This window comes from Rhinoraja longicauda, chromosome 17, assembly GCF_053455715.1.
Source record: "Rhinoraja longicauda isolate Sanriku21f chromosome 17, sRhiLon1.1, whole genome shotgun sequence".
In the NCBI taxonomy this organism is placed as follows: Eukaryota; Metazoa; Chordata; class Chondrichthyes; order Rajiformes; family Arhynchobatidae; genus Rhinoraja; species Rhinoraja longicauda.
In genome coordinates, this window is record NC_135969.1 from 20,957,723 (window position 1) to 20,972,142 (window position 14,420).

Here is a 14,420-nt window from a genome sequence, read left to right on the forward strand (position 1 = left end):
TGCTCTGTTGGTTGACTTAGACTAAATGGGCTTCCATGTTGTATGGAAACTCGAAAGCTTGTTCTTCTGCAAAATTTCAAGTACTTATCCAATTTCTCTTATGAAAGTAATTTCAAGATTTATTGTTTGGGACTGAATTCAGATTCTTAGACGACTAGGATAGGTTTGAAATAGTTCGCTCAACTAGTTGAACAAGTTCAGTCGTGTTACATTTGTCCGACTGATATCTTCTGGGTGGAAGCAAGCACCACTGAGTCAAGAGTGTTTTATTGTGTTATGTCCCAGGTAGAACAATGAAATTCTTACTTGCAACAGCACAACAGACTTTGGAAACATGATACTGTAAATAATAAATGTGGGAAAATAAAGTTCAGTGTGTGGAGATATATATATAAACATAGCACAAAAAGTAAGGAAATTTGTGTTTGATAGATTATTTCTTTGTTGTAACAATGCTTCTTGGCAATAAATCTTATACCGTTGGAAAGCCTGTTTATTTCCCTTTTAAATGGTGCCACATTTGTAAGGAACATGCATTTTTTGGGATGAGCAGCAGAGCTGAGTATGTGGGTTGCACCCATGAAAAATCTGCCAAATCTTCTCTGCCAATGCCAAACAGCTTATTCTGCCATTGACTCTTGTTCGGTGTTGTTTGGTGGATTGGATGATTGAAGTCTGAAGAAACAAGACATATTGGTAATTTAACAATTTATTCATTTAATAAACAGGAGCCTCAGTAGCGTGTGGAAGAACCATACACAGCCACAACAGCCTGGCACCTCCTCCTCATGCTGGTCACCAGCCTGGTCACACACTGTTGTGGGATGGCATCCCATTCTTCAACCAGCATTTGTCGCAAGTCAGCCAACGTGGTTGTGTTGGTCACTCTGGCACAAACGGCACGCCCAAGCTGATCCCACAAGTGTTCAATGGGGTTGAGGTCAGGACTGCTGGCAGGCCATTTCATCCTCTCCACTCCCAAATTCTGGAGGTAGTCTCTGAGAAACCCTGCTCTGTGGGGGCGAGCATTTTCATCTTGGAGGATAGAGTTCGGTCCCAGACTGTGGAGATATGGGATTGCCACTGGTTGCAGAATCTCATCTCAATATCTCTCTGCATTGAGATTGCCTCCAATGATGACAAGCCTCGTTTTTCCAGTGAGGGAGATGCCGCCCCACACCATCACACTGCCTCCACCAAAAGATGTTACTCTATCGGTGCAGCAATCAGCATAGCGTTCTCTGCGTCTTCTCCGTACTTTGACCCTATGATCCAACTGCCGTAGGCAGAATCTGGACTCATCGCTGAACATAACGTTCCCCCACATGTTCAGGTTCCAGTGCACGTGTTGCCGACACCAGCGCAAACGGGCCTGACGGTGAAGGGCAGTCATGGCAGGCCTCCTGGCAGCTCTATGAGACCGGAGATCGGCTGCGTGCAGTCTGTTCCGAATTGTCTGGGCAGAGAGCCGTCGGCCATATCGTCCTGCAAACCTTGACTGCAAATCTGTAGAAGACAGCCTACGGTTCCTAAGTGCTGACAGGGTGAGGAAACGGTCTTCTTCGGGTGTCGTCTTCTTGGGACGCCTACTTCGCGGCCTGTCTCTGACATCCCCCGTTATATGGAACTTGGCCTTCACTTTGGAGATGGTACTAGGGCTCACTCCAAATAATGCCGCAACTTGGTTTTGCGGAACACCAGCTTGAAGTTGCCCTATCGCACGGGCCCTATCCAGATCAGTCAAACGTGGCATGCCGATTCTTGGAGCAGACACCTACTGACCACTGTAGCAGGGCCCATGCTCACAGATGCTGCCTTGATTGGCACCTGATTGTCAGCACCTGGTGGTACCAGAAGCTCAAAACAAGAGTCAATAGCAACAGCAGAATAAGCTGTTTGGCATTGGCAGAGAAGATTTGGCAAATTTTTCATGGGCGCAACCCATATACTCAGCTCTGCTGCTCATCCCACAAATGCATGTTCCTTACAAGTGTGGCACCATTTAAAAGGGGAATAAACAGGCTTTCCAACGGTATAAGATTTATTGCCAAGAAGCATTGTTACAATGAAGAAATAATCTACCAAACACAAATTTCCTTACTTTTTGTGCTATGTTTATATACTGTGTATGTGTATATATATATATATATACACACACATTCCCACACATACAGTACGTGTGAGTATGTGTATATATACACGTGCATATATAATATATACATGTGTGTGTATGCATACGTACATATTAAAAAAAAAACTAATAGTGCAATAATAAGAGCTTATTTGGAGGTCGTAGTGTTTAATAGCTTAATGCTGTAGGGAAGAAGCTGTTCCTGAACCTGGACGTTACTGTTTTCAGGCTCCTGTACTTTCTTCCCATTGGCAGAGGTGAAATGAGTGTGTGGCCAGGGTGGTGTGGGTCTCTGATGATGCTGGCTGCCCTTTTGAGGCAACGACTCCGGTAAATCCCTTCGATGTTGGGGAGGTCAGAACGGGTGATAGACTGGATGGTGTTCACAACTTTTTGCAGTCTTCTTTGCTCCTGGGCATTCTAGTTGCTGAACCCGGCCATGATGCAACCGGTCAATATGCTCTCCACTGTACACCTGCAGAAGTTCAAGAGAATCCTCTCTGACATACCGAATCTTCGCAATCTCCTCAAGAAGTAGAGGCGTTGAATGGTTTTCTTTATAATTGCATCAGTGTGCTGGGTCCAGGAAAGATCTTCAGAAATATGTACGCCCAGGAATTTGAAGCTTTTGAATCTCTCCACCATCGTCCTGTTGATATAAAGAGGTTTGTGGGTCCTCGACCTTCCTCTTCCAACATTGACATTGACAACAATGCTGGCAGGTGAAAATTCAAGCCCTTGAACTCGCCATTCTTCCTAATAAAATAAGGGCCATGTAAAAAGGAACAGGGACGAGGCTCTCCACGTGAAGAATTGCTGTTTCATGATGTTGAATATACTGTAAGCATATTGGAATAATTCTCTCTCTCTGCTTTTCCCCTCCCACAGGACCTGTCAAATGAATCATTGGTCAGATCACAAAAACCAATGTAGAGCAGAAAACATTGGCTGCCCCTTCATTATCAGTGTCCCAGAATCACGGCTCACGTATTCCAGACTCACCCAACTGCTGGAGGGATATTCAAGGTACAATGGAAAAAATTCATACAGAAATGCCTAGCTGGCTGTGCGGGGTAGTACAGCAGTGGTTTGGAGTAACAGCTGTCCCTTTCTCCCACTGGGCAGAGAAACAATGGCTGCAACACATGCATGCCTTTCACTTTATCTCAACATTGTGGAAGGGTTTTATGAATCATTCAAATAAGTGATACACAAGAAGGCTTTAGTCACAGAGATATGACTTCTCTGACGTTTGAGTTATGTGGCAGGCCTGCTGACTCCATTGTTCCACAATGCGTGGACTTGATGCGGTGTGAATATTAATTCCCCCTTGGTTTGTGTGGTCTGCTGAACTAGCTGCCTATTACTGATGATTCAGTGGGTTGGAGTGTGAGCCTGGTTGCTGCTGCCATCGGCCAGAGGGAGTTATCAGCATTGGGAGTTGGTATTCTGCTGCCTTTACCACCTTGTCCACTTGTGTTGTCACTCATACCATTGTACACAATAAAGCGCCATTCAACCCTAATTATCCGAACCAATATGGTCTTCTAGTTACTGAGTCTGTCAGCGGAAACAGTTTTTGCCTTAATTGTTGTATTAAAATCTCTCTTGGAAGCTGTCCAAGTAACCAGCTGTGAAGGAGGTTATCTTCAGTTTCACGCAACACTTACATCTTCAAGTCATGGTGACTCCCCTTGCGTGTCAATAGATGTACCATGAGAGTTGCACTTACCTCCGATCCATGCTCGCTTCACCCTCCAGCTAACAATGACCAAACTGTTGTTCTTTTATCGGGCGCCATCTCACAGATAGGCTCAGACTGCTTGATCATTGTCTGTACTCCCCAACATCTGATTGGTTGTGCTGTCCCAATTTATGAAAAGGTTTACCAGATTAAAAATCGGAAGAGAGTGTTTACATTAAGATGGTTTTGGTTTATTATTGTCACAAGTACTGAGGTACAGTGAAAACTTTGTTTTGCAAGCTGCCCAAACAGTTCATGTCCACCATACATAGATACAATCAATTCAAGCTCAACACGATAGATAGAGCAAAGGGAACGATACAGATTGCAGAACGTAGTTCTCAGCATTGTAACGACACAAAGTCTAATGTCCGCAATGGGGTAGACGTGAATCAGACAGTACCCTAGCTAATGGAAGGACCATTCAGAAGCCTGATAACACAGTGGAAAATGTGTAGGAAAGAAAACTGCAGATGCGGGTTTAAATTGAAGATAGACACAAAAGTTTGGAGTAACTCAGCAGGTCAGGCAGCATCTCTGGAGAGAAGGAATGGGTGACGTTTCAGGTCGAGACCCTTCACACTGATCTACGTTTCGGGTCGAGACCCATCTTCAGACTGAAGAAGGGTCTCGACTTGAAATGTCACCCATTCCTGCTTTCCAGAGATGCTGCCTGACCCGCTGAGTTACTCCAGCATTTTGTGTCTACCAACAGAGGGGAAGAGTCTGTTCCAGAGCCAGGTGGTGCCCATTTCAAGCTTCTGTACCTTCTGCCAGATGTAAGCAGGGAAAAGAAGGAATGACCGGGGTGGGACAAGTCTTTGATTATGTTGGCTGCTTTTCTGAAACAGAGTGAAGGGTAGATGGATTCAATGGTGGGAAGTCTGGTCTGAGTGATGGACTGGGGTACGTCTACAACTCTCTGCAATTTCTTGCGTTTTTGGGCAGAGCTGTTATCAAACCGAGCTGTGATGCATGCCAACAGTTTGCTTTCTATGGTACATCTGTATTGTGGGACCCATCATTAGCAGATCTAAGAGCTGGCAAAAACACTGCAGGGGAGATGGAAATTGCATTTTGCTTCTCGGGTTATGATAGGGAAAGCACGGCGGCATTGGAAAGGGATTCAGTTGGGTCTTTCAAAACAACATTGGGTTGAATGTTGTAAAATATTGTGGTGGTGTGAGGCTAACTGCAGAATTAGAGCAGCCATGATGCAGGAGTGGTCTCTTCCAGTGCCATATGATGTGATGTCTGTGTGTCTGGAAAAGGACCAACTTAACATTCTTGCATTATATTTTGCCGCAGGTATTCAGTGAACGTCTTCCAGCCACCCTTTCAGCCAGGTCGAATCTCGCCAGAGCCGCCACCCTCCAAAATGGACAGCACGCAGCCCTCTGCTGGAAGCAATCCTGGCCCTGAGACTGGAGACGGAAAGCTTCCCTCAGAAGTTCAGGAAAGAGACTTCAGGCCTGTCCACCGCCCTCACATAACCAGCTCTGTTTCCGAACCCCTCCTTCAATCCGCTTTCTCGAAGGGAACGAACTTGCCAGGCAGAGAGAGGGAATCCATTCACAGCTACGACTCTGGATTCTCGGAATTGCGGCCAGAATCGCAGGAGCACTTGGGATGCGAGAAAGAAACCTCTTATGAGAAGGCTCCAAAGCCTGAAGGTAGGCTTTGTGTCTTCGGTGAATCATTTTGATAAGGAGAGTGATAAATATATCCCAGTCATTCCTTGCCCATTACACTCCACCTGAGATGGAAGGCCAGCCTGAGAAACCAGAGAGGGCTGTGTCGAGGAGCAGAGAAGACCCACAGCATTCTTCAAGCTTGAATCTTTTTGCTTGATTTTGAACACAAGCAGTGCCTTAGTCATTGTAATAAAATCTAAAAATACTTGACAGCTCAGGCTGCCTCTGAGACTGTGATTGTTTACCGCACCACATTTTTCCACCGGAGATGCCCAGTACTATTGTAAATACAGGGAATTATCTGTTCGTTTTATTCCATCACTAATGCACCCATGGCCACATCTTATGTTCCAGTTTAACTTTGTGTTCTTTGCTGAGTAATTTGCTCCTAGCTTTGGGGCTCTGCATTGGGATGGTGACCTTGGGAGGATGAAGATCATCAACTGATTGCTGGAAGGGTGTAAACATTACTTCAACACTCATCTCGTTCATACTTGCTGTTGCATGCACCCATATCAGTACATCTTTAGGTGGGTTGTCAATGTCTTGGTGTGGATTTGTGTCAACTAGTGTCTACAGATTCCAATATTCTATTGACACTATAAAACTGGAATATTACAGGTAACAGGTCTGCCTTCATTCTTAGCACCACACCAATAGAAATAGATTGCGATGTTTTTTTAACCTACTGTACTACTCTATAATAAATGCAAGCTTCACTCCTACCTTTCCTTGCAAATCATTTGCTTTTTTCAGTTTTATATAATCTCATTCTCGAGATTTGAGCATTTCGCGACATCTATCTTCTATATATAATACTGTATTCACCATTAACCTGGGCAACTATTGTAAGTACTTTCGTTCAAATTGAAGCTACCTTTTTAAAGCTAGAGAGATATTAAAGTTTAAATTTTTCATTTCTAACCCTTTTCTTGAAGGGGCTACATTTGTTTCCAAAAGTTTCCAGAAAAGGATTTAGTTTTCAGCAAGGATTTAGTTTTCAGCTTGTGACGGCTACATTTGTTTCGAAAAGCTTCCAAGAAGTCTTTTTTGTTATTGCAAGTCAAGTCAAGTCAAGTCAAGTCAGTTTTATTTGTATAGCACATTTAAAAACAACCCACGTTGACCAAAGTGCTGCACATCTGATTAGGAAAAAAAAAAAAAAAAGAAGGCTATAGTGGTCACTTGACATACACAGATCAGGAGGACGGGCCCAACGGGCACACTTGGAGAGTAAGAGTGGGGCTGGGGGAGGAGAGAATGGGGGGTGTGGGGACGGGCCCAACGGGCCCTCTTTTCTAGTTATAATTAAAATTCTGCATGTGCTTAAATGATACTAGATTGGAGAACAGAGGGCAAGTGTTCTTACTCTTGTATGACCTTTCATCCTTACTCTCCCTTGCCCAGACATTCCCCAGAATACACTGCAATAATCCTAAAATCCTTTGACTAAAGTATAGGTTGAGCAGCTGGTGGACATGCTGCCTCACCAATTCACTGTGCCACAAAAATAAATCCAAATTCCTTCTCCACTCCACCGGGAAATTCCCAGTAATGTCCAAGAGTTCAGAGGGACCTGGTTCAATGTTGATCTTTGGTGCTATCTGTGTGGAGTGTGCACGTTCTCCCTGCGATCACGTGGGTTTTCTGTGGGTGCTCCGGTTCCTTCCACATCCCAAAGATGTGTGGATTTGTAGGTTAATTGGCTGCTGTAAAGTAGCCCCTAGTGTGAAGGGAATGGATGAGAAAGTGGGATTGCGTGGGACTAGCGTAAATGGGTGATTGATGGTCAACGTGGACTCGGTGGGTTGTGCTGTATCTCTAAACTAAAACTAAAGTATCTCCTGGAAGTCTTCCCTAGAGAATTTGCAAAATGTTCTCTGTAAACAGAGAGACCACTTTCCTGTAATGTTCTTGTCAACCTTATTTGATGCTTGAGACTGAGCAGCCTTTCTTACAGCTGCCCTAGCCTTTCTTATAGCTGCCCTCCTCAAGGCTGTCATTAAACAGTAGTAAAATTAACACGTGTTTGTGTCAGATGAACCGAAACAATGAAATTCTTATTTGCTGCAGCTTTACAGGCACATAGGCCATTGAACTACAGTAGCAGGTCCTTTGGCAGGGGCTTGGACTGCCAAACATGATGAAGAGTAACACTAATCTCTGCCTGCACATGATCCATATTCCTCCAATCATTACATATCCATATGACTACCTAAAAGCCTCTTCAATGTCATTTTCGAAGCTACATCCACCACCACACCAAACACCGACCACTCTGTATGGAAAAAAGTCTGCGCATCACCTTTAAACTTTGTCCCTCTCATCTAAAAGTTGTGTCCTCTAATCTTTGACATGTCCATCCTGGGAAAAAGATTTTGCCTGCCTACTCTATCTGTCCCTCATAATTCTTTATACTTCTCTCAGGGTTCTCCCTCACCCTCTGACGTCCCAGAGAAAGCAATCAAAGTTTGTCCAACCTCTCCTTATAACTAATAGCCTCCAATCCAGGCAGCACTCTGGTCAACCTCTTCTGTACTCTCTCCAGAGTCTCCCCATCCTTCCATAATAGGATAACTAAAACTGCACTCAATACTCCAAATGTGGCTTATAAAGCTGCAACATGACTTCCTGACTCTTATACTGAATGCCCCAACCGATGAAGGCAAGTGTACCATATGCCTTCTTTACCACTCTTATCTACTTACATTGTCACTTTCATGAAACGCAGTAACAATACATATACGATATATTATCAGTTATTCTAAGTAAGTTAGACCATGGTAGTGTAAAAGCCAAAGTACCTAGAGCAAACAGAGTGGTGCTAAAGCCGTAATGGCTCAGTGCTGAGCAGCAGTGTTCAAGTACAATAGGTAGTTCAAGAGCCTGATAGTTGCAGGCAAATAGAACTTGCCTTGTATGCCAACTTGGATGCTATAGAAGAGGATACAATTATGACTTTTAAACAACATTTGGACAGATATATGGATAGGAAGGCTTCGATAGGAGGGATATGAGCCAAATGCAGGCAAATAGAACGTATGCCCACTAGGTCAAGGTGGGCCAAAGAACCTGTTCCATGCTCTGTGACTATCCCTTGTAACACTCAGACCAGAGGTCAGGCACAGAGTGACGGTCCCTCTACACTCCCGGAAGTTACTGGGAATGTACAGGTGGAATGGAGAATGTATTTCGATTTATTTTGTGGCACAGTGAATTTTAATTGTGACAGGGACTTGGAACCTCCTTCCAGTGGAGTGTGCTGTGGGTTGGAGCTGGGACAAGTGATCACGGGGTGAGTGAGGAGGAGAGGCAAGAGTCGAGGACGTTTAATTGTCATCTATCGACAATGGGACAATGAAATTCTTACTTGCTGTAGTATGGCAGGCCTGTACGCACAATAACACACAGATAAATATATAGTAATCAATAATACAATAAATTAATAATGGTATTACTAGTTAACCATAACTAAAGTCTGTAGTGCAAACAAAGACACTGTCCACAGAAGATTCCAGTGTTGTGTAGTTATCACAAGCCAGATTGTTACTGAGAAGAACCTGTTCTAGAACCTGGAGGTCATGGCTTTCAGGCCTTCTTCCTGATGGTAGCAGCGAGATGACCGTGTGACCAGGATGGTGTGGGTCTTTGATGCCGGCTGCCTTTCTGAGACAGCGCCTCCTGTGGATCCCTTTGATGGTGGGGAGGTAGTATGCGATGGACCGGGCTCAGCCTACTACTTTCTGTTATCTTTGTTCTTGTTTTTGCACTGTGTGATTTCCCGTGTCCTCTCTCCACAGCCGCAGTCCCTGGTTACCAGCAGCCATCTGCATCTGTGCGTTTCCACACTCCCCAATTTTACATCAAACTCATTGACCCATCAAACAAAGAGCAGAAAATCGAAGATAAAGGTGAGGTGAAAAGTAGGGGATCGGCCCATTTTGTGAAACTTCCAGATGTGGCTGCCTGTTAATGTGTGTGTGTGTGTGTGTGGAATTTTATCTCTATGGCCAGCTGCTGTACAAAGCTAGGTTGAAATGTAGAGCAACTGTAGCTATTTTGGGAACCTTGGTCATTCTGAGCAGTCTGGTTTAATCCAGTTCCTTCATAATCCTTCCAGATACATTGCCTGAAAGCACCACACTGCCAGAGTTGAGAGTTTAATTGTGCCGACAACAGAACAATGAAAATCTTACTGGCTGCAGCGAAATAGCCCCGCAAACACAATACAAACCAATCGTATATTGTCGCCTTCCAAATATACTTACCTTTTCAGTTCTCTATTAACTTTCCTCTGCACCCTCTGCTCCCTCGTCCTTGTACCTGCTGTAAAAAATAACTTCCTTTATGTTTTCCATAGACCCTGAAGAGGTCTCCGTGAATCCTCATTGTCCATCAGCTTGTAACACTGATGCATGGGGGGGGGGGGGGGGGGGTTTGCCACTGACAACAGTCACCAGTCAGACGAAGGAAGGCATGCGGACTGGCAGTGGCAGCTGTTGCAGCTCCTCTGCCAGACACGGTAGATGGGTTTTGCATGGCTTTCCACAAAGCTGGCCTCCTGTTACACACTGAGGACATGTCAGCCATCAACCCAAGTGCTCTGTTTCTGATACCCTGTTTTAGTTCAATTCAAACAAAATATTTCAAGTCAGCTATTTGCTTTACTAAATGTGATGTGAAGATTCGGTAGCAAAGAAATGCCGAACTTCTACATTCTGTCCTCCCATCACACTCTCTCCAAATTCTGCGTCAGTATTCACAATATGGCATCCAAAATAATTATGCAGCACAGAAACAGGCCCTTCGGCCCAACTCATCTATGCCAATCAAGATACCCTATCTAAGCTAGATCTGTTTGCCCATGTACCTGCCCAAATGTCCTTAATGTGTTGTTATTGTACGTGTCCCAACTACCTCCTTTGCAGCTTGTTCCATATACCCACCATCTCTATGCGAAAAGGTTGCCCCTTAGGTTCCTTTTAAATATTTTCCTTCTCACCTTGAGCCTATGTCCTCTAGTTCCTAATTTCCCCTTTATAGATCCCATATAGATTTCCCTTTATAGAGGCCCTATCGGCCTCCTGTGCATCAATGAATAAAGTCTTAACCTGCTTAGCCTCTCCCTATAATTCATGCCGTCAAGTCTTGGCAACATTCTCGTAAATCTTTTCTGTACTCTTTCCAGCTTAATGGCATCTTTCCTATAGCAGGCTGCATAATCCATGGCAGCAACGTATAAATGGATATTGCATTGTTTGAAGTATTTTTCAAGTGATTGCCTAAACAAGAGTGTAGGTTGGGGCAGCACACTGGCACAGCAGTAGGGTTGCTGCCTTAGAGAGCCAGATACCCCAATTCAATCCTTGCTATGGGTGTTGTCTGTATGGAGTTGGTACATTCTCCCTGTGACCACATGGGTTTTCTCCGGATGTTCTGGTTTCCTCCCACAATGGAAAAGATGTACAGGTTTGAAGGTTAAATTGGCTTTGGTAAATTTATAAATTTTCCCTTGTGTGCAGGATAATGCTGGTGTAGGGGATTGCCGATTAGTGTGGGCTGAAGGGCCTGTTTCTCACTTGATCTCTAAAGTAAACATGGAATTGCAGATGCAGGAAGCTTGAGCAAAGCACAAAGTGCTGGAGTAACTTTGCAGGTCAGGCCATATATGTGGAGGGAATGAACAGGTGACTTTTCGGGTCGAGCCACCTCTTCAGACTGTTTGTAGTGGGTGGGGGGGGGGAGAAAGCAGGAAAAAAGGTGAGCATGAGGCAAAGCCTGGCAAGTGATAGATTCAGGTGAGGGGTTGGGATGGGTGATTGGCAGATGGGTGTAAGGTGTAAGAGGAGTGAAATGTAAAGCCAGGTGGAGGGATATAGGTGGTGATTGCCCCCTGTGAAATAGCAGCAGCATCCTTAAAGATAGTGGTGTCTGTTTGATTACTGAGGGGAGGTTATATGTGAACAGTTCTTATTTTGAAGATTGGTTGTCTTTTAAATTAACTTGCTGCTACCCCTATTTCCAAAACTCCTGAAGATGTTTGCATTTCTATAACAAACTTTCCTATCTTGAAAAAAAATATTTCCACAAATTCTCTCAAACATTTGTGAAGTCTGTAAGTCAGGTCTTCCATAATCCGTGAAGCCTCCATATTAAATTGTCCACAGATCCAGCATTTGCCTGATTCGCGTATTGTAGCATTTACACCCGAGTACTTGTTTGAAGTATTGTCCCTGCGGAGTGGCGTAGGGGCATCAAGAACTAGAGGACATAAACATAGCACAAAAAGTAAGGAAATTTGTGTTTGATAGATTATTTCTTTGTTGTAACAATGCTTCTTGGCAATAAATCTTATACTGTTGGAAAACCTGTTTATTTCCCTTTTAAATGGTGCCACATTTGTAAGGAACATGCATTTGTGGGATGAGCAGCAGAGCTGAGTATATGGGTTGCGCCCATGAAAAATCTGCCAAATCTTCTCTGCCAATGCGGCATGGTAGCACAGCGGTAGAGTTGCTGCTTTACAGCGAATGCAGCGCCGGAGACTCAGGTTCGATCCTGACTACGGGTGCTGCACTGTAAGGAGTTTGTACGTTCTCCCCGTGACCTGCGTGGGTTTTCTCCGAGATCTTCGGTTTCCTCCCACACTCCAAAGACGTACAGGTATGTAGGTTAATTGGCTGGGTAAATGTAAAAATTGTCCCTAGTGGGTGTAGGATAGTGTTAATGTGCGGGGATCACTGGGCGGCACGGACTTGGTGGGCCCGAAAAGGCCTGTTTCCGGCTGTATATATATGATATGATATGATATGAATGCCAAACAGCTTATTCTGCCATTGACTCTTGTTCGGTGTTGTTTGGTGGATTGGATGATTGAAGTCTGAAGAAACAAGACATATTGGCAATTTAACAATTTATTCATTTAATAAACAGGAGCCTCAGTAGCGTGTGGAAGAACCATACACAGCCACAACAGCCTGGCACCTCCTCCTCATGCTGGTCACCAGCCTGGTCACACACTGTTGTGGGATGGCATCCCATTCTTCAACCAGCATTTGTCGCAAGTCAGCCAACGTGGTTGTGTTGGTCACTCTGGCACGAACAGCACGCCCAAGCTGATCCCACAAGTGTTCAATGGGGTTGAGGTCAGGACTGCTGGCAGGCCATTCCATCCTCTCCACTCCCAAATTCTGGAGGTAGTCTCTGAGAAACCCTGCTCTGTGGGGGCGAGCATTGTCATCTTGGAGGATAGAGTTCGGTCCCAGACTGTGGAGATATGGGATTGCCACTGGTTGCAGAATCTCATCTCGATATCCCTCTGCATTGAGATTGCCTCCAATGATGACAAGCCTCGTTTTTCCAGTGAGGGAGATGCCGCCCCACACCATCACACTGCCTCCACCAAAAGATGTTACTCTATCGGTGCAGCAATCAGCATAGCGTTCTCCGCGTCTTCTCCATACTTTGACCCTATGATCCAACTGCCGTAGGCAGAATCTGGACTCATCGCTGAACATAACGTTCCTCCACATGTTCAGGTTCCAGTGCACGTGTTGCCGACACCAGCGCAAACGGGCCTGACGGTGAAGGGCAGTCATGGCAGGCCTCCTGGCAGCCCTATTTGACCGGAGATCGGCTGCGTGCAGTCTGTTCCGAATTGTTTGGGCAGAGAGCCGTCGGCCATATCGTCCTGCAAACCTTGACTGCAAATCTGTAGAAGACAGCCTACGGTTCCTAAGTGCTGAAACTATGTCCAACTCTGAAGAAGTTTGAGTCTGAAGAAGTGTCTCAACCAGAAAAGTCACCTATTCCTTTTGTCCAGAGATGCTGCCTGATCCACTGAGTTACTCCAGCATGTTGTGCCTATCTTCTGTGTCCCACTCGTTCTACATTGCTCCACGGGGGGGAGGCATCCTCTCTACATATACCTTGTCAAACCTCCCCAGAATGTTGTTTCGCTATCTACCCCTTTGCTCTATCTATTGTACTTGAGTTGGACTTGATTGTATTTATGTATAGTATTATCTGATCTGTCAGAGTAGGAATAGGAGGATATTTCATATGAATACGTGGCTTGAAAAATGGTGCAAGGGGGAGGGATTCAAATTTTTAGGACATTGGAACCAGTTCTGGGAGAGGTGGAACCAGTACAAACAGGACGGTCTGCACCTGAGCTGGAATGGAACCAATGTCCTAGGGGGAGTGTTTGCTAGTGCTGTCGGGGAGGATTTAAACTAATGTGGCAGGAGGATGGGAGCTGGAGCAGAGAGACAGAGGGGTGTAAAATGAGGGTAGAAGCAACAGGTAGCAAGGTGAAAAGTAAAAGTGGCAGGCAGACAAATCCAGGGCAAAAATCTAAAAGGGCCACTTTTCAACATAATCGTACAAGGGGTAAGAGAGTTGTAAAAACAAGCCTGAAGGCTTTGTGTCTCAATGCAAGGAGTATACGTAATAAGGTGGATGAATTAAATGTGGAGATAGTTATTAATGATTATGATATAGTTGGGATTACGGAGTCATGGCTCCAGGGTGACCAAGGCTGGGAGCACAACATCCAGGGATATTCTATATTCAGGCGGGATAGACAGAAAGGAAAAGGAGGTGGGGTAGCATTACTGGTTAGAGAGGAGATTAAAGCAGTGGAAAGGAAGGACATTAGCTTGGAGGAAGTGGAATCGATATGGGTAGAGCTACGAAACACTAAGGGGCAGAAAACGCTAGTGGGAGTTGTGTACAGGCCACCTAACAGCAGTAGGGAGGTTGGGGATGGCATCAAGCAGGAAATTAGAAATGCATGCGCTAAAGGCAGGCAGTGACTAGTGGGGTACCGCAAGGCTCAGTGCTGGGACCC

General features: G+C 44.9%; 1 protein-coding gene across 6 annotated transcripts in view; it reads left to right on the forward strand.

The window, feature by feature from the left end:
• The window catches only part of usp19 (ubiquitin specific peptidase 19), a 109,028-nt gene that overhangs the window by 73,804 nt on the left and 20,804 nt on the right, over positions 1-14,420 (forward strand). For all 6 annotated transcript variants that reach the window (XM_078414287.1, XM_078414282.1, XM_078414286.1 and 3 more), the window contains 3 exons: positions 3,020-3,157; positions 5,184-5,548; positions 9,370-9,480. In XM_078414287.1, the coding sequence (XP_078270413.1) occupies positions 3,020-3,157; positions 5,184-5,548; positions 9,370-9,480 (614 nt within the window). The remainder of the gene's footprint in view (positions 1-3,019; positions 3,158-5,183; positions 5,549-9,369; positions 9,481-14,420) is intronic.